The 26,689-nt window shown below is 42.6% G+C and overlaps 4 protein-coding genes and 1 non-coding gene across 7 annotated transcripts; 2 read left to right on the forward strand and 3 right to left on the reverse strand.

The window, feature by feature from the left end:
• Nucleotides 1–2,526: 2,526 nt before the first annotated feature.
• LOC123102643 (bifunctional 3-dehydroquinate dehydratase/shikimate dehydrogenase, chloroplastic) lies at nucleotides 2,527–6,417 on the forward strand (the record flags this gene model as incomplete). Its single annotated transcript, XM_044524063.1, is given in 10 exon segments — nucleotides 2,527–2,715; nucleotides 2,986–3,091; nucleotides 3,404–3,622; nucleotides 4,101–4,456; nucleotides 4,538–4,601; nucleotides 4,700–4,805; nucleotides 4,889–5,029; nucleotides 5,229–5,377; nucleotides 5,466–5,628; nucleotides 6,077–6,417. Coding segments are annotated over 10 exon segments (1,588 nt in total), but the record flags the coding sequence as incomplete, so codon positions are not given.
• Nucleotides 6,418–7,203: 786 nt separating this feature from the next.
• Nucleotides 7,204–11,284, forward strand: LOC123102645 (mitochondrial substrate carrier family protein ucpB). 2 transcript variants are annotated; one of them, XM_044524066.1, is made up of 8 exons: nucleotides 7,204–7,751; nucleotides 8,981–9,042; nucleotides 9,110–9,359; nucleotides 9,436–9,600; nucleotides 9,702–9,751; nucleotides 9,833–9,965; nucleotides 10,370–10,407; nucleotides 10,901–11,284. In XM_044524066.1, exons 3-8 carry the CDS (start codon nucleotides 9,141–9,143, stop codon nucleotides 10,995–10,997), a joined length of 702 nt encoding a protein of 233 aa, XP_044380001.1. In that variant the 5' UTR covers nucleotides 7,204–7,751; nucleotides 8,981–9,042; nucleotides 9,110–9,140; the 3' UTR covers nucleotides 10,998–11,284. The 2 variants fall into 2 exon arrangements, with proteins under 2 accessions (XP_044380001.1, XP_044380000.1); XM_044524065.1 differs by having other exon boundaries at nucleotides 7,208–7,751; nucleotides 9,123–9,359.
• Nucleotides 7,294–7,365, reverse strand: TRNAP-AGG (transfer RNA proline (anticodon AGG)). The gene has a single exon. It is a non-coding gene; the product is annotated as a tRNA-Pro (tRNA).
• Nucleotides 11,285–11,784: 500 nt separating the features above from the next.
• On the reverse strand, nucleotides 11,785–16,172 carry LOC123102644 (phenylalanine--tRNA ligase, chloroplastic/mitochondrial). Its single transcript, XM_044524064.1, has 10 exons — nucleotides 15,832–16,172; nucleotides 15,217–15,410; nucleotides 14,637–14,843; nucleotides 14,442–14,559; nucleotides 14,271–14,347; nucleotides 13,999–14,178; nucleotides 13,324–13,368; nucleotides 12,826–12,930; nucleotides 12,141–12,254; nucleotides 11,785–12,050 (listed from the first exon to the last, which is right to left on the reverse strand). Exons 1-10 carry the CDS (start codon nucleotides 16,085–16,087, stop codon nucleotides 12,000–12,002), a joined length of 1,347 nt encoding a protein of 448 aa, XP_044379999.1. The 5' UTR covers nucleotides 16,088–16,172; the 3' UTR covers nucleotides 11,785–11,999.
• Nucleotides 16,173–17,423: 1,251 nt separating this feature from the next.
• On the reverse strand, nucleotides 17,424–20,964 carry LOC123102646 (syntaxin-132). 2 transcript variants are annotated; one of them, XM_044524068.1, is made up of 13 exons: nucleotides 20,646–20,956; nucleotides 19,894–20,010; nucleotides 19,719–19,775; nucleotides 19,344–19,392; nucleotides 19,131–19,219; nucleotides 18,904–18,977; nucleotides 18,765–18,807; nucleotides 18,442–18,502; nucleotides 18,319–18,344; nucleotides 18,146–18,223; nucleotides 17,989–18,069; nucleotides 17,835–17,900; nucleotides 17,424–17,726 (listed from the first exon to the last, which is right to left on the reverse strand). In XM_044524068.1, exons 1-13 carry the CDS (start codon nucleotides 20,661–20,663, stop codon nucleotides 17,565–17,567), a joined length of 921 nt encoding a protein of 306 aa, XP_044380003.1. In that variant the 5' UTR covers nucleotides 20,664–20,956; the 3' UTR covers nucleotides 17,424–17,564. The 2 variants fall into 2 exon arrangements, with proteins under 2 accessions (XP_044380003.1, XP_044380002.1); XM_044524067.1 differs by having other exon boundaries at nucleotides 18,765–18,977; nucleotides 20,646–20,964.
• Between the last annotated feature and the right edge of the window lie 5,725 nt (nucleotides 20,965–26,689).

Below are 26,689 nucleotides of genomic sequence, written 5' to 3' on the forward strand. Positions count from 1 at the left end.
TTGGGCGCGCGGCGGCGGGCGGACATGTCCGGGCATCGAGGGTGATTTGTCCGGGCGCGAGGTGGAAGAGGACTAGGGTTTGCCCGCGAATTTCGGAGGGGGAGGTGTTTATATAGGTAGAGGGAGCTAGGAGAGTCCAAATGAGGTGCGGTTTTCGGCCATGCGATCGTGATCAAACGACTGAGAGGATGGAAGAGGTTTAGGTGGATTTTGGGCCACTTTGGAAGGGTGTTGGGCTGCAACACACACGAGGCCTTTTCGATCCCTCGGTTAACCGTTGGAGTATCAAACGAAGTCCAAATGGCACGAAACTTGACAGACGGTCTACCGGTAGTAAATCAAGGCCGCATGACAAGTCTCGGTCCAATCCGAAAACATTTAACACCTGCACACGAAAAGAGGTAGAAAGGGGCACCGGATGACATAGGAGCACCGGAATGCAAAACGGACAACGGGAAAATGCTCGGATGCATGAGACGAACATGTATGCAAATGAAATGCACATGATGACATGATATGACATGCATGACACGCAAGCAATGACAAGGTAACAACAGCGAATAACTGGAGGACACCTGGCACATCGGTCTCGGGGCATTACAACCTATCAAGGTTATACCTTTGCCTTGCATATAATCCACTGGAGCTAGATGATGACAATCTTGACCTCCTCAAGTTGGACCACCTTTCTTGATTGCACTGACTCGATGAAGACTAGCAAATTGTTCCCCCATACTCCACTATGGGTGAACCTCTCTTAGGCACATCTTCACATGACCATTAACACGAGAATGGGCGGCAAGCTTCAAGGCATGTGATCTCTTTGTGATGCTCCACTTAAACTTCCACAACTCAATTTTGATGATGGTCACCACTTGATGTCATCCTCCATGGGATATATGAGATCTTCCTTTTGAGGCAAGCACTTGAAAATATGCTTAACCCCACAAATAAACCTCACATAGATCATGAGTTAGTACACAAAGCGTAATGGACAATCTTACCATACCATGGGATCACATTATCCCACTCAGTACATCTTCTGCGCTTTGTGTGTTGGTCAACATGAATCCACTCTTTGTATTTTGACTTGATCGCCCTTGTATCTTATTACCTTCTCTCTTCATTAAGATGATGTCTTGAAGTTAAACATGAATGTTCACACAGCCTTCTTATTCAAGGCATGTTTGCAATTGGCTCAACTCTCACATGACCAATCTTTGAATAACTCCTTGAATAACACCTTGGTCAACACATAATTTATTCCTTTCAACCTTGAAGCTAACATATGGTCTTCAAGAATTGCCTATGAACAAATCCTTCAAATATAACTCAAGGCAACCATTAGTCCATATGGATTGTCATTAATTACCAAAACCAAACATGTGACACCATGCTCTTTCAGCTGCACCGCATGCACGCGAGCGCAAGCTCCCACCACATCGCTTCCCATCGCGAGTCACTGGTCCGAGCGTCTAGATCTAGACCGCGCAGCCATCGGCTCCCCAAGGCGTCCCCTTCCACAACCACACCAGCGTCAATAGGAGGCACACTGCACGCCCCGGGCTCTGCAGCGACTCCCGGCCACCGCAACACCTAGCTGAGATCCGCTGCAACCAAGGCCTCGCCGCGTTGCGACCTCCAACACCCACACCGGCGCCCCGAGAAGACCGCCACCCCTCACCTTACAATCGTGCTCCACCCCTCCCAGCGCTCCACGACATGCATCACCACACCGGAGACAACCACCGCGCCACCTGCTTGACAAGCCTCCCCCGCGCGGAGGAGGCCCGCCGGGGCGCGCAACCCTTGCCCATGGCCTTTGATGATTGGGCGCCGCCACCACCACCGGCAGCCAGGGAATCAAGGAGAGAAGGGACGGCTAGGGTTTCTTCTCCGGAGCCGCCCACGGTAGGGGCCCCGGAGGGAGATGGGAAAAGTTTTTGATGTGAGGGGAAACTAACTCGCCTAACTTGTTAAAATTTGAGTGGTGGAGTTTTGATCAGATGAGGACGGGGCGTCGACCCGTTGGCTGGGCAGTTGGGGTTACTGCCAGCCCACCCGAGTTCGAGTCCCGGCTCGGACGCGTGGTGTTCACGGAGTTTTTTCTATAAAAAATGTCAACGAGGGTTAGCCCTTGGATTGGTCTTTTTTAAAAAAAAAAAGTTTTGATCAGATGATCAGTTGCCATGAGCTCATTCTATCGTAACCTAAAAAAAAAAAACTCATTCTATCCTGAAGAGAGAGAAAAAAAAAGGCTTGCCGATGGCCCTGCTCCAACGCGGGCGCGGCACGGCAGTCAGACCAGGTTCAGCTCCACCAACCGCCCGGCCCACTGAAGAAACAGGAGCTTCCACCAGCCGCCAGTTCCAAGGAACGAGGCATCCATCATCCTCGAGCTGAAGCGCACGCTCGCCCTTCTCACCAACCACCGCCAAGACGTGCGGCCCATCCTCTGACGACGACGGCCATGGCGGCGGCGATGTCGGTGTCGGCCGTGGTCCCGCCGGCGGCGGCGGTGGCGCGGACGCTGCTCTGCGTGCCCGCCACGGCGCGCGCGCCGCGGGAGATGGCGGCGGAGGTGGCCGCCGCCGCCGCGCTCGGCGCCGACCTGGCTGAGCTCCGCCTCGACCGCCTAGCCGGGTTCGCCCCGCGCCGGGACCTGCCCGCGCTCCTCGCCAAGCCCCGCACGCTCCCCGCCCTCGTCACATACAGGTGAGTGAGTCACACCACCTCCCTCCGGGGATCATCTCATCTAGGCCAGTCCTGGGAGCAGAGGGCTTCTCTGTTGATTCTTATCTGGATTGGTTTGGGTGGTGTTATAGCGGGGTTTAACTTAATGGGGGATTTTTTATAACTTCGCCATGTATCATCATAAGCAAAACAACAGCATGCACTTGTTTGGTTAATTGCGTGTAAACACTGCATGTCGATTTTGCGTCGCTGGCTCATCTAAATGTATGTTGCTTACTGTTGGTTTCATAGGCCAAAGTGGGAAGGTGGTGAATATGAAGGCGATGATGAACCGCGGTTTGAGGCACTTCAATTGGCAATGGAACTGGGAGCTGAATACGTTGATATTGAGCTTAAGGTTTGCACCTAGTAAAACATTTCTTTCTCTTCTGCGAATCGAATCACAAGGCTAATTCACTAGACAAATAAATCTTTATGCTCTGGAATAGAAGAATTAATATTCCACCGGCTTTGTGTGTGTGTGTGTGCCAGTTTGAGCTGATGCTACCAAGTTCTTAACTTAAGAGGCACGTGCACTAAGATGAACCCTGTCCAAGGTTAACAAGACACTACTACTAATTAGCATTGATTAGTTTCGGGGATATTACTCTTGCCTTCTGCACCTATGAATAAGTTGGTAGCTGCTTACAATAATCTTGTTATTGTGCAGGTTGCTGACAAATTTATTAAATTCATGTCCGGAAAGAAACCTGAAAACTGTAAGCTCATTGTTTCATCCCATAACTATGATAACACTCCTTCGGCAGAAGAGCTTGCAAGCCTGTTGGCTCAGATTCAAGCAACAGGAGCTGATATAGTAAAAATTGCGACCACTGCTACTGAAATTGTTGATGTTTCAAGAATGTTTCAAATACTTGTACACTGCCAAGTAAGTTCGCTGTCTAATTCTAAGCAAGCTCAGCACACACTAGTGTTAGCCGTTGCTATTTTTTGTGTTTATAGTATTGGTCTGCAAGACTGCTGTATATACCTCATTTAGCCCAACATCTGCTGATGAAGTGATGATACCTTAAGCTAAGATCGAAAAGGATAATATTCTCTATGAGGAATCTTCTCTAGTATATCTGTACTTATATCATCATATCCAGTGTAAGAACATCCAAATATTGCTATTTTTAGTATAAGTTTTGTTGTAGATAATGTACTTCGATGGCCCTTAATAGCAGACAAAACTGTAAATTTCTTAGCTGATAATGCACTTTTGATGCACTGACATCGATTTAGGGGTTCTCGCACTTGAGTGAGATATTATGCTACGTGACATGTTCATGACTCCATGCTCCATTTCTCGGGTGTTTTAGCAGGATTCCTAGTTCACACTATCTTTTATTTGAATAATGCATTAGGAAAAGCAGGTGCCGATCATAGGACTGGTGATGAACGACAGAGGTTTTATTTCTCGTGTTCTTTGCCCCAAATTCGGTGGATACCTTACTTTTGGCTCTCTTGAAAAAGGAAAAGAATCTGCACCTTCACAGCCAACCGCTGCAGACTTGATCAATGTGTACAACATTAGACAGATAGGCCCAGATACTAAGGTGTTTGGTATTATTGGAAATCCTGTTGGACACAGTAAAAGCCCGATTTTGCATAATGAAGCTTTCAGATCAGTGGGTTTGAATGCTGTGTATGTGCCATTTTTGGTGGATGACTTGGCTAAATTTCTTTCGACCTACTCTTCACCAGACTTTGCTGGCTTCAGGTACTTAATCTTAGTGAGCCACATCACGTACTCTATTTCAACCAGAAGTTAATTCTTTCCATCTTATGAACTGGATTGCAGTTGTACAATTCCCCACAAGGAAGCTGCAGTTAGGTGCTGTGATGAGGTTGATCCTATTGCCAGGGTAATTTCATCCTCCCTTCTTCTGCTACTCCATTCATTGGATTGTTGAACCATTTAAGACACCCAGATTAACGTTTGGGAGTATTCCGTTTTCTTCAGGACATTGGAGCTGTTAATACAATTATTAGAAAACCTGATGGGAAACTTGTAGGCTACAATACTGATTATGTCGGTGCAATTTCTGCTATTGAAGATGGAATAAGAGGTTTCTACATGCCACTATATATTGAACCATTGTATTATTGCTGATCAGTATTCAATTTAAGTGGCTTTTAAACAAATTGGCAGCAACACAACCAACGCATTCTACCACGTCACCACTGGCTGGAAGGCTTTTCGTTGTTATTGGTGCTGGTGGTGCAGGGAAAGCACTTGCTTACGGTGCAAAAGAGAAGGGAGCAAGAGTTGTAATAGCAAACCGCACTTTCGGTATGCATTTGCTCTAGACCCTGTGCTATCTATATTGATCAGCATGCATAGAGCACATGCTACATATTAAAAGACACATCATTTTTCATATTGTATCCTTACTCTGCTTCATATTTTAGGCAGCTATACAGTTTGTCATTACATTTGAATTATTCTGAGTGTGTTGTATCTTAAACATAGCCTTCATTGTACTTTGCAGCACGTGCTCAAGAACTTGGTAACTTAATCGGTGGGCCTGCTTTGACTCTCACGGAGTTAGAAAACTACCATCCGGAGGAAGGGATGATTCTTGCAAACACAACAGCAATAGGAATGCATCCAAATGTCAATGAAACTCCTCTATCCAAGGTTTAAATCTCCTTGTTTTGCTAGTCTGAATTACAGTGAAATATCTTCTGCATTTCTAGTTTCATATACTAATGATATAATTTTGCAGCAAGCGCTTAAATCTTATGCTGTTGTCTTCGATGCGGTCTACACACCGAAAGAGACTAGACTTCTTAAGGAAGCTGCAGAATGTGGGGCCACAGTTGTTAGTGGTTTGGAGATGTTCATAAGGCAAGCAATGGGTCAATTTGAGCATTTCACGGGCATGCCAGGTAAAAAAAATTATGCTTATATTTTTGTGTGCTTGCCCATGAGTTCGTGTGTGGTAGTAAGTCTTACATCGTTTCTCCTATGGCTCGTCATACAGCTCCAGATAGCTTGATGCGTGATATTGTTCTGAGAAAGACATGATAAGGTTTGTTCAAAATGCATCCTCCCCTTCCATAGGACTGTCAGGAAAACAACTTAGGTGCCACTTTCTTTGCACGTTTCCCAGGTTTCCAGTTTTCACATTTGTTCATGGTAGAATCACGATGTTTCTTTTTCCTTCTTTTTTCAAAGTTGTGTGAATTACTAAAATGTGTTGGATATCTGAATGAGGTGGCGATAATTGTCTGGAGATAAAGTCAGTGTGGCGGTGTGGCCATAATATCTGCAGTTTTATTTCTACGGATGCCTAATGGATGGTAAATTTTGATATAACTCTGTCTTTGTTTTCAGCGGTTGATGGTAAATTCCGAGCGCTGGCAAATTCTTTGGACAACCCTAGCGCTGTGAAGGGAGACAGGAGTACATCACTCAAGCCTCGCTTGTGATAGACACATCCATGTCTGTGGGTTTTCGTACAAGTGTTTGGATTTGGAATCAGCAATCAGTTTGAGTAGATTGTGAGATGGCCTCGCTTGAAAATTTGCATTGTATAGCCCAAATATATTTGTTTGCCAGAAGTTGGTGCATCAGAAAACAGCAAGGAGGCTTTGCTTGCCAGATTGCATGAGTTTTGTAGAATACTAGTAATAATAACGATAAAGTAATATACACCTGTGGAATCAGGTATGTCATGTTCCATTCTCCAATCAAATTTGCTCCCCGTTCGCGATTGGAGCTCCTTTATCAGATGTTCGGCTTTCCCCACAGGAGGAAATTACAGTTAAATGAGTCGCCGGTTTTCCCTGCAAAAGGAATCAAAAATGAAAACACCAAATCAAAAGAACATAAATAAGCCCCATAAATAAGAAACATGAGAGAAGATTTTGGGCTGGTGCAATATTATTAAACAAAGAGATAAGTTCATTGCAACTACTCCCTCGGTTCCTAAATATAAGTCTTTTTAGACATTTCAAATGGAATACAACATACGGATGTATGTAGACATATTTTAGAGTGTAGATTCACTCATTTTGCTTTGTATGTAATCACTTGTTGGAATCTCTAAAAAGACTATATTTAGGAACGGAGGAAGTACAAATGAAAAGATTGATCTTTGCTTTGACTCATTCACGGCGGAGGCAGTTGCAGGGAGGTTTGAAATGAACCTGACACATACAGTTGGGTGGAGTAAAAATGGAGATCAATTTTTGATAGTGTGGAGGTTGTTGCTGCCTTAATCGATGGTTACTCTTCTTCAATAGCTTCTGCTATCTTTGATGACTATTAATTTAATATCGCTTGACTTTACTCATGTCATCTATGATCATTGTAACAGAAAAAAAAATCAAGTAGCTCATGAACTGGCTAGAATAGCTAGATTTTTCTCCTCCAAATATATGGAAGGACACTGCCTCAGATGTGTTTATTCCTCTTATTGTAAGCGATGCTACGATCCTTACAAATGAATAAAGGAGAAGATGATTGTCAAAATAAAAAACAAAGAGATAAGTCAAAAATAGAGAAAGAAGACATGATACATAAAAGAAAATCAAAAGAAGAGAAAAATTGGGGCATTCCGAGAATTGAACTCGGGACCTCTCGCACCCTAAGCGAGAATCATACCACTAGACCAAATGCCCTTTGTTGATGCTAGCAGAAATGAATCTTCTACATCATTACCACAGACCGATTGCACAATCTAATTGTCGTCCTGTGGTGATTCTGGCGATAGTTCTTCGGCTCTCCCCCACGAGAACCGGAGCAGGAATTGCAAGAAGAATATATACCCGATTCCCTCCGTCCCGAGCTCAAATCTTGTTTTCCCCCATCTGCTTGATCGCCTCGCCTCCCTCGTTTCTTCGTCTCGCGCGACTCGGCCAGGGGGATCCGGCGCGGAGAGGAATGACATCGCCGATGTCCGGAGACGCACGCACGCCGCCCCGTGGGGCGGCGCCTTACGCTCTGTACCAGTTCGGCACCAGCGGCGCCGCCGTCGCCGTCGCCACCGCCGTCACGCATCCGCTCGGTCAGCCAATTGCTCCTGCACGCTACTTGTTAACTAACAGTATTATATATTGGGTTGGGTTTGGTGGGGAGAACAGATTTGCTAGTACCATGTTCTAGCCTTGCAGTAATCTGTCATAGTTCAGGGCTTACCATGTTCTAGCCTTGCAGTAATCTGCCATAGTTCAGGGCTTTAGGCTTAGTTTACTTGCGTCCATCAGTGCTAGACATTGTTGGCTGAGAAGCCGGGCGACAGATTCTACCGTTCGCCATCGCCTCTTCAAAGGAAAGGAGATGACGAAGGCCGGTTCCTTGACAAGTTGAAAGGATGAGGCAAAATGCTGGGTGATGCCGCGTGCTCGCCACATAACATCGAGAGAGTAGGCTTCTGTCCCCATTGAGCCGCAGTGCCGTGCAGTGTCGAGATGCACCTTTTTTGTACCCTAAGACCTTGTAAACTCTTCTATTGTGTCAATGAAAAATTGGCAGCTCTTTCCAAAGAAAAGCACATCTGATTTTGCAATGAATTGTTATGTGTGGTGGAACTGGAAACTATGTTTAAGTAGATAGAAGCTTGGGATTTTTTCCCTGTAGAAAATAACCGTGTCAGTAAAACAACAGTTTTTTTAATCGAATTAGGTTAAGGTATAGTTCTCCCAGCACAACAGGCTGTGTTGAAAAGTGCTCATCCATCATAGCACATGATAAGCTGTGCTTTGGGAATATCTGTCCTCATGGGTGATGGTCTATATGTTGATATAGATGAGACGTGTATTTGAATGGAATGCATGTATTATATGCTGTCTATGCTTATTACTTCTCCTAATCAGTGCATTTATTTTAACTTCTTGGCTTGGTGTATTTCCCCATTCAAACATTTAGTAGGGTTTGATACCAAAAAACAGAATGTGACAAATGAGCCTTTTTGTCGGGATCATAGTGGATAATGGTTAACATCAGCAAACAAAAGGGGACATATGTATGTGGAGCCAAAGCAAATTAAACATATATTGGCTTGACTAAAACTAAGGAGGTCGCACGGCCCAGATTTATTGTGATTTTTCGGAGATATTTGTCAAGTAGCACCTGGATTGAAAATTGAGTCATGCTTCTGACTTGATAACAGTGAATTGTTTACTGATATACTGCTAAATGATAACGTTGTAAAAGGATGGCCACTCTTTTACGTATATTTGTTTCTCCAAGAAATAAGAAACCCTTTATATATGTACCATCATTTTCATCTTGCAGACGTTATCAAAATTAGACTCCAAATGCAGCTTGCTGGGCAAAGAGGAAACTTAGTTGGAATGGTAAGCATAGCCTCAGGTGTCGCATCATCTATGTATCACCTATTAATGCTAAATTTAATAGTTTTAGTGAAACCTATCAGGGGGCAATATTTACACAAATGGTAGAAAGGGAAGGGCCTCGATCACTCTATCTGGGATTTGCACCAGCATTGACTAGATCCCTCATCTATGGTGGCCTTCGATTAGGATTGTATGAGCCCTGCAAACATGTCTGCAGCTACGCATTTGGTTCAACAAACTTTGCTTTTAAATTTGCATCCGGAGTAGTTGCTGGTGCCCTAGCAACTGCATTGACAAACCCGATGGAGGTTTTAAAGGTACAGTACTGTGATACTTAATTCAAAGTATGAAATAGTTTTATGGATTTGATCTTGATCTGGGCACATCCTATAGGTGAGATCACAGATGAGTACAAGCAGAATTAGTACAATTGGAGTGACGAGGGAAATTGTATCAGAGGAAGGAGTCAAAGCGCTTTGGAAAGGAGTTGGCCCAGCTATGGTGAGAGCAGGCTGCCTCACGGCATCACAAATGGCAACTTATGATGAGGCCAAACAGGTATACACTATTTTTTTGTTGTCTTTTGATTGAAAGCAATGAAATTGTCGCATGTACTACTAATTTAGCCACCACTGAATTTTCTTCTTTATTTTCTTTAGGTCTTGCTGATGTGGACACCACTTGAAGAAGGTTTTCAATTACATCTCATGTACTGTGAAATTTATCCTGCATTTTGATGCCTATACTTGGATGAAATTTGTTGATAGCTATTTTTCTGTGTGGCTGAAAGGTCGAGCTGCATCGCTGGAACAGCTGGTACACTTGTGACTGCACCTATTGACATGATCAAAACAAGGCTAATGCTGCAACGGGAGTCCAAAGGTGCCAGAGTATACAGGAATGGTTTCCACTGTGCTTACCAGGTGTTAATCTTCATCCTTGGCTGTGAATTTGTATTTTGAAGTGTGCGTCTGTGAATGAAATTGGAAAACTTTGGTAAATAATATTAAATTTAGTCGCTTAACACAGAACCAAAATGCATGGTTAGTAGATAGTAGTTGGCACAATATGAGAAAGGAGCATATTTGAAGAGTAGAAATGCATTATTTTACATAGTACCAACAATTGGCACTCTATTCAAAACAGGAATATAGAAAGTTATCCCCACCAACTATAAGAGGATTCACATTTTCTAGAACCCCATGCCACGTTTATAGTTTATGTTCGGAATTAAGTGTGAAGAAAAATGCTTTCATTTATTTGGAGGTCACAGATCTCAAATCTTAAGCCGCTAATGTATCTTATACATTCTTTTCTTGGTTCACAGGTTGTCCTGACAGAGGGTGTAAAGTCACTTTATAAAGGGTGAGGACTCCGTAATAACATATATACTCCCTCCGTTCCTAAATATAAGTCTTTTTAGAGATTTCAATATGGACTACATACGGAGCAAAATGAATGAATCTACACTCTAAAGCATGTCTATACATCAGTACGTAGTCCATATTGAAATCTCTAAAAGGACTTATATTTAGAAACGGAGGGAGTATATATAATTTTTTCGCTTTATTCAACAAGTCTTGATCATGCTATTTTGTTAAATCATTTGCAACTCTTGAGAGAAAAAAATTGATGAATATAAACTTTACCAGTATACTTATGAAAAACAGCAACTAGTTAAAGATCAGTACGATATGATTATACGAACCACAATCCAAAGCTCTAGTTATCGTCATTTTTTACATTGAAACATTATTACGGGATTTACAGCTACTACAGATTGAATCGATCCATTTGGATTAGTTCTATTTGAGCCTCTTCCACTGTGAATTCCTAACAAACTCTGCAAAAATTTCAGTGGGTTTGCCACCTTCGCAAGGTTAGGCCCTCAAACAGCTATCACTTTCGTCGCGTGCGAGAAGCTGCGGGAACTCGCTGGAATGTCTGCTATTTAGTACCGCAAGAGATTGAAGAAAAATACAGTTCAACATTTGTCTAGTTGGAGAGCATATTTTGCTCCACTCATTTATCGGCATTTCTTTCAACATTCATGAGGGTCTGTCAGAATTGTAGTACTGATTTTTGGAAGGGTAAATTTTTAGCATGGGCTGCTTTAATGGTTAGCCTGTACAGAATAATGGTTAGCCTGTACTGATCAGATTTTCTCTTCAGGTCACAAAGTTGCGAGTACAGAATAATGTTCTGATTTTCAGTCTGAGCTTCACATCGTTTATTTTCTTCAGACATTGCAATTTTACATCCAGATGGTGTTTTTTGTCATGAGAGATCATGATTTTATTTGTATTACAAAATGGACCATTACTGCCAAACTGCATGACGGTACACAGCACAATCAATTGCACAATCAGCTCCACCATCTCGAAAATAGAACTGATGTATCCATAGATGCATGTGCCTAGATAAACAATGTACCAAGGAAGAAAAGATAAGTGGCCGGAAAATGCTGTTCATCAAGTTCGGTCTGCCAAATACTCCATCCGTTCCTAAATATTTGTCTTTCTAGAGTTTTTAACAAGTGACTACATACGAAGCAAAATGAGTGAATTTACACTCTAAAATATGTCTATATACATCCGTATGTGGTACTCCATTTGAGATCTCTAAAAAGACAAATACTCCCTCCGTAAATTAATATAAGAGCGTTTAGATCGCTATTTTAGTTATCTAAACGCTCTTATATTAGTTTACAGAGGGAGTATTTAGGAACGGAGGGAGTATCAGTGAAAAATCAGAACTGAGCAATGGATAATTATCTTCAAATGGCTGGAATCCAGCAAAATTTAACGTGCTAACTATGCGAAGGGGTTTTTCTCCTTCATAAAGAAAAGAAAGACAAGATGTGGGTTATTACAAGAGCAAAGTGGCCTCCATTTCTCCATGTATTAATAAACTTCTCAACAAATTTACATACAAAGAACACGTGAGCCAGCTCTGTTTTATCTCAGCTCAACTCTCAATTTACTTTTCACCTCTTCTCTCACGTTCCACTGCAACCCAAATTGTAGTTAAGATCAGAATCCGATCAAATCAAGACAGCACCTAAAAATCATAGTATAATGTAACTCGGTTGCACATACCTGCATGTCGTTGATCTCCTCGTCTGTAAGCGACCGTTCCATTGACCTATAGGCTATCCTGTAGCAATGACTCGTCATGCCTTTCTTGTTTGTGAAATTGTCTATTAATTTTACCTGTAAAACAAAAAGAGAGCCCTTCAGATTGTAGAGATATGGACCTATCAAATTACATGATACCGCAAACTAGTAATACTAGATGAAGGAGCTTAAGCTCCCAACAATCACCGCTAACATTTTAAGATAGAAATTAAACAGCGAAAGAGTTTGCCTATAGGTATGCATGTTACGTGGAGTTGTGGACACTGACGAGAGTTGGGGCCATGGAAATGAACTAGAACCTTAATGTACCATACTAGCAGAAGGAGCTACAAACAATGCAAGGAAAGTCTGGCACTAACTAAACCATTGCCGGATAGAGTACAAAGCAAGGCTGCCATAAGCTTGCAGAGACTAGAGCAAATTCTTCGTCTAATTTGGAGCTATGTTATGCTACTCTTTTTTTTAGCAGAAATGTTATGCTACTCTTTGGAGTACCACTTACTACAGAAATACTGCATACTGCATACTGCTGAGCCACAAATTGAGTGACAAGTAATTGTTGGTTATCTCACTAAGAAATTTTGGACATGGCTAGTGCTTAACACAAATTCGATTTACAGCCATGCGTCCAAATCAGAGTGCATACCTCCTCTACAAGATCTCCAGCAATTCCTCTGACAACCTCACATAAATTGTTCTCTGTAAATTCATCATTTATCCAGAAACTCATATCCTTGTAACAGGGTGGAAACTGTAGAACAGAAAAAAGTCAGCTAGGGTAACTTGATGCAATTATCGCAAGTGCATATACATGAATTGCGGCAATCAATGCAAATCATATTAGGATACAATTTTTAATCCAAATTTAGCCACATTTACCAATTAGATGGATGTCACAAACAATTTAAGCTGTAATTTCTAATGCTAGATGATCCAAACTAATGGGTGCACAAAGATTTGGTTTAATTTGTTCTAGTGGGCGTACTTTGCATAGTCAAATGAGCTCAACCAGATGGAGCAATTATCTCCAGCATCCTAGTGACCTTCTAGCATTTCGCAAGATGCAGAACCACTTTTATTCTAGAACAAATTAATTTTATCCACGGATGATATACAGATACACGTAGTAAATGATATTGCATACCTTCGAGAATGGCTTGAACTTGGCCCCAAGCTTGCCTTTAGAGAACTGAATAATAACAATACACATATCTTAGCCATAAAGTTGAAAGTGTGCATATGAAGAAAATCAGTTCAGCATAGAGTTATGGACAAAGTTTTGTTCTGTTAACTAAATTTTCTGATATTACTGCAATAGCACTAAAAAGATGGCCCAGAGGTATACCAACTGAAGTAAAGAGAGTAACCTGAGTTTTGAGCATATGTCAGAACTCAGGAACAAACATATCAGTTATTATGTCAAGTGTTAAACACTCATTAGGAAACATAAGTTGTTCTTGCGAAACTCTTAGAAATAGAAAGCACAAGTTCTTCACATCAGAATTTCAAGTTTAGTACTAGTAACTAAAATCAACACTATCAGGATTTTCATTTAGAGATCAAACACTCGGTCTTCCAAAATTTATAATCTATAAATACAGCAAATTAGTAATCCTAGAGATCAAAGGGGGTGGCATAGAAAGATGAGCTCTGTTGAATAGATCAGCACATAAGTCAGAGGACAGAGATAGATTAAGAGGCTATATTGCTTCAACATCGATAATTACTTTTCACACGATTTGTGGCTCAGCAGTATGCAGTATTTGTTTAATATGTGAACATAGTGAGATAACCAACAATCCAATAGTAGCAGCAATACCTGGGATGTGAACCGCTGATCATTTGACCAGAACAGTCGAATATCTGGAATATCAAAGAGGACCATTGCTAGTCGTTCCAAGCCTAGTCCGAAGGCCCATGCAACATGATCTGTCCTACCATTGCTTTTTAAAATTTCCTGCTCAGTGACCCCAGATCCCAAAACTTCCAACCAGTCACCCTACAAAAGGTGATACAGTTCTTTCAGACCAGGCACCATGAAGACGCAAGTTGTGTAACATGTTTTACTTTGATTCACTTACTACAACAAACCTGGAAATATATTTCGAGTTCAAAGGATGGGTTGGTGAATGGGAAGTAAGTATCAACCCAGCGCATCTCCACAGCACCTGCACACAACATATTTTCATCTAGTTTAGCTGACATGTGAAGCTATTTTATCATTGCCTTTGATGACAAGGAGCAAGCCAAGGCATTTTTTACCAAATAAATGTGTTGCCAAGCCTTCCAGCGTTTTCTTGAGGTCTGTAGCTGCATATGCTGTCCCATCCATTCCGGAGCCTGACCAGTCATCTGGAGAGAAGACACGAAAGCCTTCCATCTGTATGTGTGAAAGATCAATAGAATTCATAACACATTTTGAAAACATTTAAGTACAATCTGGGAAAATACAGTTACCTGATGGAAGACAGGGTAATGAGTTGAATCAATAGAATCCCTACGATAAACATCTCCAATTACAAGAAAGTGTGTATGCCCTTCTCTTAGCAGCTCTGCTTGATGAGCGCTGGTATGACACCTCAAGACTGTTTGAGAATCGACATAGTATGTGTCATTGTAACTCCGGCTTACATGGTCGGCAGGGACCAAGACATCATCAAAGTTCTGCAGAATGCACCACCTCAAGGTCAGTGAGAAGGTAAGAACAACCATAGTTGGTTTTAGTTGTAGATTTATTAATCTGGAGAACCAGAACACAGCAACTAAGTGACCGTTCACTAGAAAAGGGAGGATAGCAGGAGAGCAAAGGAACAAGCAATTGGACCCTTTCACAATTTTGAATCTTAGTGTTTTTTCCTCACTCTTTTCCACCCCAAGTGCCAGGTTTCATTTGACCATATAATTAGAATTGCCCTTAGTTAGGCACAAGTGCTGCACCATGTTTAAGTGATTACCATAAAAATGTAGGGTCTTCTTAGCTAACATTCAGCTTTTATATCCAAGCTAATATAAGCAATAAGCTATTGGTAGATCATACCTGCTTAGTAGAAACAAGAGGGCAGAGGTCATCAAACTTGACAAACTGGCCAGGAAAACTTTTGTCAAAGTAATCGTAGATAGTATTCTTGAGAATCCCTAGAGGGTGGTTATCCCTCCTGTGCAGCTGAATACCTATTTTTGAATAAATGGTGTCTGGCACATTGTTCGTCGGGTCATCCTCCTTGACGACATCTACAAAGGACATCGAAACAAGTCAGCGCCTGCTAGCTTGAGACTTGACACGGCGCTGTGATACATTGCGATTTAACTCCCCACCAAATTCCATTGGGATATTAGCACATTAATCAACGACATTCCATCCCGGAACCCAACCATTCGATCGACCGCGTGGCACTTATACTGCCGGTAAGCTCCGGAAGAATGTGAGCACTAGGCGTATCAACTTCACCTTCCTCCTAAATCCCGTTATAAGACTACTTTTATGCCTGGTCATGGTAAAAAAAACGTTCTAGTGCGGAACAATGCCAGCAGCCAAAGTTAACCAAGCCTAAAAACCTCTCTCCCCACTGCCAAATTCTAGAACCCTCCTCCTCCGAGGCCCACTAACCGTCCCCAAGATCCCGCCGTCAGCACCAGGGGCAGGAGAACTCACCCTCTCGCGCGATCTTGACGCCGCCCACCTCGACGGCGGCCTCCGCCGCCGCCGCGGACGTCCGGAGCGCCCGTGCCCCTGCCGGCGGCGGCGGTGCTGAGGGGAGGAAGCGGGCTGCGACGAGCAGGCGACGGGCGCGCGAAGGAGAGGGGCATGGGGAAGGGGCGCGTGTGGAGGAGAAGGCGGCGGTGGTGGGAAGCGTGGCCATGGCGCGCACACGAGCGCGGAGGCAGGCGGTTCGGATAAGCGGGCGCATGGCTGCGTTGCCCGGATTGTCGCGTGGTTTTTCCGGGTGGGAGAGCGAAAGCGAAAGGGGGACGAAGACACAGGAGAGGAGAGCGAGGGTTAAGATAAGAGAGTAGGGTTAAAAGGAAGAGAAGAGAGTGTGGTTTAAGGCTTTAAACCGATGGAAAATGTTTCTCAGCTTCACTCGTTTTTCCGAGAAAGCGCAAAAGCCTTACGCCCCGTTTGGATCGTCGTTTAGCTCGTAGATACCCCTGTAAACCCGATACACACCTCCCGCTGTCGTTTTCATTCCAGGCGAAAACTATACTACGACTGGTATTATACACCTGTAAATTAAATCCAGACGTATCAACTTACAACGATTCAAAGCAGGGCGATGCATTGATTGATACTTCCTCCGTAGTGATCTAAACGTTTTTATATTTCTTTTCAAAAGAGTAGAAAAGAGTTTATACAAGAGTTAGATAAAGCCACACCCAAAATTACAAGCCCACCGGGGCCACACCCAAAGCTTACAATGTCATAAGGCATCATAGCTCAAACTTTTCACGCCAACCTTCGTCCATTGCCTGCTTCTACGTTGATCTGGTCGAGCAAGGCCGAGTGAGGGTTGTAGCGCGTTTGGTGTACATAACTATATGTGATTTGGTCGAGCCATACTGAGTTGAGGGTTGTAGCGCGTTTGGTGCATATAATTCTATATGGAGTAATCTCTATTTAACCGTACGAAAAAAAGCGCTTTGATATCTCTATATGGAGAAAATTCAAAATTATTGGATCTCTTTAATAAATTGTGTCTAAAAGAACAAAGATTGCATTATATCACAACTACTCTATCGCAAGGTCATCATTTGGCGGCTTAGAATGACACTCGTTATGGCCACAAAAGGCAGAAATGCAGAAGCTGAATTTTGTTATTCGAACCACAAAATCGAACAAAGTTCACACCCCACCAAAAACTAATCAGAGAAATATACATGACGGCTCCGGCACCATATGGCATTGATGTATACACAGCAAAAGCTATACAATAAATATCATATGAAATGGAGAGCGGCGTTTTGGCACCTAGGAGCATATGCTCCTGTTTTTTCAAATGTGTTTTAAACGTATTTTAAAATGTCACAAAATTTTGGCAAAATGTTTTGGGCGTACATCTCGACATTCTATATACTCACAAAGTTGTTTCGTGGAAAAACAGATAATTTTTGTGTTGCGTGTGAAAAAGATAAAATTTGGTGTTGCAAAGGGCTTTTCACTAGACATTTTTTTGTCTTTTTTACGCAAACCACAAAAAATGCTGGTTTTATGTGAAACTTGGCGTGCCTGCATAGAATATGAAGATGTACACGTTAAATTTTTGTTTGAATTTTTTTGACATTTTGAAATATTTTTCCAATAGCAGGAGCATGCTCCCATGTGCCAAAGTGCATTTCCGATATGGAATATCGTATATTGTCCTAGCATAGCGTGATGCTTCTTTTTCCCTACTTCTTTGCCCACGGTTTCAACGAGAGGACGATGACGAGTACGATGATCAGCAGGATGATGATCGCTATGCAGGTCCATTTCCGCGTGTTTTTTTGCAGGACCCTCGCCTTCTGAAGGAGGTTTGTTCCAGTCTGAACATGCTCCACTGCACCTGTAACCTGAGGCAGCAGAGACATGATCAGAAAAAGTCAGGAACAAACTGAAGCTTGCAAAAAAGTACTACGATGCTGGAAAAGAATTATATGAAATGGACCAATCTTCCCTACCTGCACTTCGATGTTGTTCAGGATCTCGCCTTGCGCCTCAACCAGTACCGACAAGTCGAGGAAAATCTGCATTTGGCGGATACCAGGTGAACTGATGATGCCCAGGCTTTAAATTTCCAATTCTGGAAGAGTGCTCATGCATTTAGTCATTTACCTGCTGCAGCTCAAGGAGCTTAGTCTCGATCTCTTTCACCGTGTCATGCCGCTCCTGGATCTCTTGGAGTGTGTCAAGCACCTGCGAATGCAGGAAATTCAGGTCAAAACATGCATTGCTGTTGGTACTAGAACTAAACAAGGCAAAGAGTTATCACCCTTCCACGCCCTTGTTCCTGAATAGCTCTTTGAAAAATTTGCTCACTGTCGCCTGTTTCTATCAGCTTGTCAATAGTCTGAAAAAAATCGACACGATGTTAGCAACATACAGTATGCGGATCCGCTTAGTGATTGTGACTTGAAGTAAGTGAGAGTAGATAGATATTTATACCTCTTCATCAGCACGCTCGCCCGTTACTGCTCATTGGAAATTTGCAGAGTGAAAGATAAAATAAGTCAGCTCAACTGAAATGCAAAAGGGCTGGCATCATGGTGAGAGTTAAGGGCAACAGACCGGTGAAAACACGCCGCTCTACAACTTCCCTGTACTCCGTCTGGATTGCTTCTCTTAGTGTCTGAAAACATATTTCATAACATGCTCATTTACCAGTAGCATGTATGGTCACATAGTAGTATAAACTGACATTTTGAAGCGCTTTTCAAGCTTTATCGGACTACTAAATGTTAGACAGGCCACAAGAACTAAAGGCGGTTTGTGTTTAGCTTTCGCCTTTTTGATACAACATGGGCTATTTAGTAGCAGCAGTTACGGTCTATAAGCAAGAAAATAACATATTTAGCAGGTAGACTCTGTGCAAGAGTTGATGAAATGCGTACCTGAAACTCTGATATGCGTTCTCTCAACCTCGTAGTCAATGTACTGCACATAAGATTATTATGAAGTGGAATCAATAATGCATAAACTAGAATAGAAGTGAAAAGAAAAACAAGCAAGAGGATGCCAGAAGGAGTATACATTGTCACTGAGGTCCGAGATCGGTCCACACCTGATCCCTTGTGAAAGTCCGGCTTTTCTCTGTTTGCAAGATTCTTGTAAAAAGAAATCAGAGGAGCGTGTGATTAATTATAGTGGAGAAATACATACATCAAATCTATAAGAATAGAGGAATACTATTGGATTACTATGCGTACTTCTCATGCATTAGTTGGTAAAAGTCCTAGGCATAGCGCAAAATAACTCACCTCTTTATTCAATTGCTGAAGTTTTGATTTTGTGAGCCGTGCAACTTTTGTCACTTCATTAACATCCTTCTCCATGCGCCTTTTGATATCTGCAATTCATAAAAAGGAACAAATCGTCCCGCAAAAAAAAAAGGAACAAATCGGAAAAGAAATTGGAGAAAGGGAAATCATGTTTGCCCTCTGATGTTTGGAGAAAACAATCAAAATTAGTACCTTTCATAGCTGATGCCTTAGTGACAACCTTCGATTCCTCATTTGAGTTCTACATAAAGATCCAAGACTGTTATAGAGATGGATGTCATGATTGTTAAAATAACTGTTCAATTAAACTGGTTTGGGGGACAGATAACGTTATTTAAAGATCAACTTATTTGCATTCTTGTTATGACAGAAGCCGGTATACTCTGAATGAAAAGGAAACAGCACTCGATTGACAACATATAGGCATATGGCCATATGTGACACCTGACAATATAGAAAGCCACAAACTCTGAAGTACTACTGAGGTTTAGTGGTCCAAACTCCTATAAGAGACCCTATTTTGAACTTAGATAAATTGAACAACTCCAATTTGGTACTCTTACTCACCTGAAGATCCTTCAGTAGTTTTGTCAACGTCTCAAGCAACTTATTAATCTCCCTGACCTGAATGTCATAATAACACAGAGCTCAACTCACAAGAAGAAAACCATGCCACATGAATTATACCGGCTATGCCCACACACAAAGAGACTCGAAAATACAGAAAAGGAAAAGGAGGCACCTGTTCATAGAAGCCATCGAAACCTGGCTGTGCGGAACCCGACAGGTCGCCTTGCAAACCTAGCTCAATATCGACATTCCCTGGGGGACGTTCCTCCTTGTTGAGCTCAAACGAATTCTGTTAAATTGGCAAATGTAATTATGGAATTACTTTTTCAGTGTTATAATTTATAAAGGCAAAGATAGTACCTTTTACCAAAACTCACTGAAGAACAGTTCAAAAAAAAAACTTACTGAAGAACGAACTATCTGGAATCAAGGCACGGGGAAAGAAACTGAAGGTTATTTTTGTGTTACCCTCCACGCAGAAAATAAGAGACTTTTGGAAACTTATGTTGTCTTGAAGAATATATCAACGTGTCCATGACAAATGGTGAACAAAATTTAGCAGTGCACACGCTTTCTCTTCGCCTTGAAATTTCCAGTGTCAACAAGATGCTCAATTCCACAAAAGATCTAAAGGCTGAACTTTCCAAAAATAAACATCTAAAAAGTTTAACAAACATCAACTCAGCAGTACATCTAGTTGGAGTCGGGACGCGGTTCATCAAGGCCGATCCAGTCACGAACTAATCCTAAGCATAATCCAAGTCTTGACACAACAATTCAGTAAATCCCCCCAAGAACTCAAAGTTGGCTAACAGAAAACAAGAACCCCGTGGCAGGACCTCTTAATTTCACATTTACGCCCCCAAAACCACCACAAGAATCAACGATTAACACGAGGTTAAACAACAGGGAAAGAGATCGTACCGAGAGGAGGTTGCGCATCCTGGAGAGCGGCGACCGGCGAGAAGCCGCGGAATCGCTCCACGAAATCGCAGACAAATTTCGCGGGGAAAGAGAGACCGGAGAGGTAGACGGGTTCTTGGAGACCGGAACAGATCGGGGAACCGCGGCTTTTATTATCGGTGATTTTGGGTTGAAAAGAAGGAAGGTTCGCGTCTGGAGAGGAAACAATCAAATGAGAGAACTCGTCGGGGGTTTATTGCCTGCGAAAGGAAGGAGAAGCGAGGCCTGTAAGACTTGGCATCCGCTGCGGCTCAGCACAACACCAAACACCATTTTTGGGTGACCAATGGATGTTGTGCAAGGGTTTCTTCTTCTTTTTCTTTTATTTTCTTCTGTTGACAGAGATGGGTCTAAACAGAAAACCCCATTTTTTTGGCGCGTATGATAATCTAAACATACGCTAGGTTCTTTTTTTTTAGGATTAACATATGTTAGGTTCTAGCTTAGCAAATCAACGAAGGAAATGATAATTTTAAAATCAGTTGTAAGAAACAATACATTATTTTATACTATTAAAAAAAGGAGACCATTCAGGACTAGCACCACGAGCCACTGAGGATTCAAGCCCGGTTGGGCTAGCTCGCTCCTTGCGAGCCTAGCCAACTGGGTACATTATATAAGATGTCATCTTTCTTCAACGCACCCTATTTTAATTAATTTAATCATCACATACTTTTATATGCTTAGGAGCATTAACTTCAAGTGAGCTTCTTCTTTTGGGTGCTCCCAATGCATTAGCTCTTAATTTGTCATCCTAGGTGATAATAAATTAGAGACAATCACCCCAATGCACTGTCTTTTAGGTGTTGTTTCTAAGTGATGCTGCATTTAATTGGTTTCTGGATCACATTTTGTTTTTTGCAAATAAGGTTTATGGATCACATATGCATCTTAATATTTTGGCATAGTTGTAGAGAAGAGCAAATGAGGAAACATAGAAAAAGAAAACGCACCAGATTAATACATTAATTACACTGTGCACAGAAACGTGCCAAGACCCGTATCTTCGCTAAACTACATCTTCCTTCTTTTTCTTCATTAATTGGTGTGCCCCGTCTATGTTTTTGCCTATAAACTCATGCTAAGAAACTAGCATTGAGAGCGCCCTACAGATATTATAACTGCAACTATTTAAGTTATCTTATTTCCAGTAACAACAAAAAAAAACTGCCTAAAGATATGGCGAAGCATAAATGGTTATATTTTTGATATATTTTGCCTAGTTACATCATATGGGGCAAACTTTCAAAGGAGTTAACCATAGGGCAGAGAGAAAGACCTATCTAGGCCTGCAAAATTGGCTTTTTTGTAATTTCTTGCATACATGTTTTTCCTTATATATACCATTATAGTAATCTATTTGCCTATTATTTCAATTGAAAAATAAAATATTTTCCTTTTTGTCAACCCGACTATCGGAATCGAGCCGACATGCTTAAAAAAAGTATTGATGCATGGTTGATGATTTGCATGATGAAACCAGCATGCCATGCAAATGCCAATGTTTTTTTTCGAAAAGAAGGATAACAACTCTTGCCTTTGCATCAATTGCTGCGCACAAGCCATATAGTGTTGATTAGGTGATGATGTATAATGTCAAACACAAGGCTTGTGGAAAAACAAAAAAGATGGCATTAGCACCTGCAAAAATGTCAATGGTACTAACACATGGAAGGAGATGACGAACACTTACCCTACAGGAACCACAAAAAGTCTGACATAGATCCTCTCACTTAGCAGTGGTTGACTGTGGGCCGGATCTCTGTCCCAAAAAATCACATGTTGGAAGCTACCACTTGGCCGGGGGATCTGTCGCAGATACACTTGCATATGACCAATCACATGAAGATTTTGCAGCTTAGAGGCACACAAGCTATTCAAATATTGCACTCCACCAAAAGGCTTCTTTAATTATTCTTTTTTTGCAGGGACTTCTTTAATTATTCAGATGCATGCAATAGTAGTTCTTTTGTTAAAATCGAAACCAAATATGGTTCAAGAATGGAACAAAAAACGCCACTCAACCGGATCCCAAACCCAAACCATATTGTCTGGGTTGTCCAGCCCCCCTCAAACCCACCCCAAATGCCTCCCGCCCTCTCTCCCGAGTCCTTCCTCCCTATCCTCTATCTGCACCTCGCTCTCCACCGTGTCAACGTGATGGACCTCCTCCTCCGTCCTAGTCGTCAACGCTCGCTCCATCGTCCGCCCGCCCCATGGTGGATGGCTCTGCAGAGTCCTTCAGGATCCCTAACATCGTGAACAAGACCAAGACTATCGCCCCACGGGAGGGGCATGCCCGGGAAAACGCCTGCAAGAAGGCTCAGAAGGCAGAGAAGGATGTCGTCCAAATGGAGTTTGTTGCATTGTCGTTCTCTGCCACGCCCCGCACCCGACGTCATTCCGCCTTCATAATGGGGGGGGCATCCCAGATGACTTCATGTAGGTGGAAGAGGACAGATCCCGGAATGGCATACGAGTCGCTGCAACTCTGACGATCGTGGACAATGTCGGTAATCTTCGACGCCAGACATGCCCACCAACTGTTTAAGGATAGTTCAAACCAAAATTTAGAGGTTTTTCCTTGACCCATACGAATTTTAGGATAAATGGTAGGCTTTTTGTTTCATTGTTATTCATCTTTAGGGCTCATTCATGATGGATTTGATAAATGACGGTCAAAACCGCCAACTTATGAAATGGTGATACCAATTCGCCTTTCTATAATGTTGGGAAATTATCGGGCACTCGGAAAAACAAGGCTCCAAAGGAAAGAAGACCATCTTTATCAACTCACGAAGATGTCTTATTGTGTAGAGCTTGGTTGGCCACAAACATGTATCCTATTTGTGGAACCGAGCAAAAGGAATCAAAGTAGTGGAAAAAATCATGCTTGGTACCATTAACACCAACACTATTTGGAGCCAAAACCAATTTATACCACCTGTAACAAGGGCTCTCTCCAGCAAAGTTAGTCCACCATCCAAGAGTCCTTGGACATGTTTTGTAGTTTGTATGCACAAATGATGAAATATGCAACAAACTAGGGTTGGACGAAAGCCACGCCATTTTTGTTTGCTTCACATGGTCGTCATTTTTATTGCTTGCTTTTGTTTGTGCCATTATATTAATGTTTGATTGCTAGCTCGGGTTCACTGCCACTTTGTACCATGAAGTTTAGAAAAATCCATTCACTTTATGCCATCGTTGGATAGCGTTGAATAGGAAACCAAAGTGATGCACCCTCTATGAAGATGTCAAGAAACCCACTAAGAAGATGAAGAACAACGATGGCTCAAGCTATCATCAGTCTATTGGATTGGATGACGACGATGAGCCGGGTGGAGGGGCGGATCGACAAGGGACTGTGCCAAAAAGGAATAGACATGTGATGGCGAAGAAGTGGGAGAAGGAAAGGCCCACGCGTGATGGCCCGACAAGCAAAATGTCTGCAACATGGATGAACATATTTTTCCGACAAGGGGGGGAGGGTGGATTGATGGAGGATAAAAGGTAACCAAAATGGACCTAAAGAAGGAGTGAATAGGTAAAACTACAAACTTTACTTCAATAATTAGCAAGTTTAGGCTTTGTAGAATGTAAATGTGTATCCAAACATTTTGCTGTTTATCTTGCACAATGACGTGTTCTTGTTGATCTTACGCATCTTGATGAGGATGGTCGTGTTCTTGTTCTTGGATAATTGGCTCATCTTGAGCAATGTGATCTTCTTGTGATTCAGAGCGGGGAGAAACAAGGATGATACGTGAGGTTTCTTCATCATTGGTGTGAACTTGTTGCAGGGGGGAAATGCCACCAATGCCCATAGCCACAATATCTTGTGAAGGATTCTCATCACCTACATAATTTAGATCAACTTGCTTTCCATGGGAGCCATTAAATTCATCAAACACGACATCACAAGTTTCTTCAACACATCCATTGAATTTGTTTGAAGACTATAGGTGTGAGAGTTTGATCCACATCCAACTAATATACCCTCAATAGTTTTGGTTAAAATTTGGCTAACTGGGTTTTTTTTCTTGAGAATGCAACACTTACATTTCAATACCCCAAAGTATTTGCTTGTTATCGGTTAGGAGTTCATATTGTGTCTTGTTCAAGCACTTGCGAAGGAATAGCCGTTTTGATGCATGACAAACAGTGATGACGGCTCAACCCAAAAGCTATATGCTGACTTGTACTCATTCAACATGGGCATTGCCATCAGCTTTAGTGTTCGGTTCTTCCTCTTGGCTCATTTTATTGAGATGTATATGGTACAGAATATTTATGCTCAATACTCTCATCACTATATGAAGAATCCTTTTAAGGTGTAGTTCTTGAACTCCAAGCCCGTTGCCGCTTCTAATTGCCAAGATCTATTTCTCGAAATTGCCTGTCAAAATCATCGAATGACACCTTCACCTTATTCTTGGACTTGAGTAAGAACACTCATGAGTATCTTGAGTAATCATCAACAATAATTAGTCATACATGCTTTGGCTGTAGAAAAAATTGTGCGAGGAAAATTTAAATATGAACAATAGTTGGATGTAAACTAAGTAGGTTGTGAGTCATACAATATTATCTCCCACGATAGGTGACAAGTCATGCTTAACTACAGAGCCAATTAATAAAATTTACTAGAAAGAAGTGTATGTGCGCACAAAGCCGGCCGCCTGGTCAAAGACGACCATGCGTTGTGCCATCACGCGCCAAACCACTCCGGTGGGCCGCCACCTTGTTAATCAAAGCTGTTGGCCAGCAGGATACTCAACACGATTACGTAGTGAAGTTAGACGAGACCATGAACAGCGCTTTGAACGACCACGACAGTGAGAGGCCGGCGAGATAATAATAATTAATTAAACAGAAGAAGAGTCGTTGCATGGTTCTCCATTTCTTAGGCTGGCCGTACGTACGCGTAGAGCTGGACTTCTCATTTTGAAAATCTTCTTGGCGGCTAAGAAACGTTTCCAGAAGACTGCGATGCATGACCGCATGTGAGCTGCCATGTAAGAGCAGAGTCGTCAGATGGCCCGATCCTTACGATAAGAGCAACTTCAACGGGGCGATCTATTTCATCCGTCGACGGTTGTTTAGATCGGCACGTCCGTTTTTCGTCCGCGGGCGATTCATTTCCGGCCCATTTTTGAGCTGGATTTGCGTCAGTGCGGATACAAGACGGATGCACGCACTCGCCTTCTTCTCCTTCCGGACCCGCTGGTCGGTGGCACATTGGCCTTTCCTCTTCCAACAACAACCCTCATCCGCCTCCGTCGTTGCCGACGCGGCCGCCCATTTTTTCCGGCCACTCTGCCAGCGCTGCAACATCCGCTCAGCAACGCCGTCACCTCCCACGTCGCCTGCCACCGCCGTCTTGCCGCCGGGGAGCCGACTGCTTCCCACCCCTGCACCCCCCGACGCAGCCGCAACCGCGACCAAGAAGCCTCCTCGTCGCCCCGGACAGATCCTCACCGGCACGCTCGTCGGAATCAAATGAAGATACATTGCCTGAAGCATGAGTCTTGTCGCTGCTACTCGGCATCTACAGAGAACACATGCAAAACTCGGGAAAGGAGGATAAGCATAAAACTAACAATTTGGTATGAAGCTGTCTAAACATGTCATGCAATAATTTAGAAAATGTACGGCTTATTTGTTAAGTTTGTGTGACTCGGGCACCTGCGATCTGTAAATCAGTAGTAACTTATTGGAACAAATACAACTTATATGTACTAGTTAGGAAGGTAGATAATGAACATATATACGCTCTCTGTTATTTTATAGCCAATTTAGGAACATACAGAACGAAAATAGGAAGAGGGATTGTGAGGAAATATGCCTCACCGCGATGGAGAGCAGTAACTAACATGCTTCTTAATGCAAACCCGGCCAGACCACAGGAGAGGCGAGGGTTACATGATCGATATGCATGAGGGTGGCTGGCAAGCAAACGAAGACGACAAGGCATGGGCAGCCGCGTGTTGGGAACGGCAGTG

Source organism: Triticum aestivum, chromosome 5A (assembly GCF_018294505.1).
Source record: "Triticum aestivum cultivar Chinese Spring chromosome 5A, IWGSC CS RefSeq v2.1, whole genome shotgun sequence".
NCBI lineage: Eukaryota > Viridiplantae > Streptophyta > Magnoliopsida > Poales > Poaceae > Triticum > Triticum aestivum.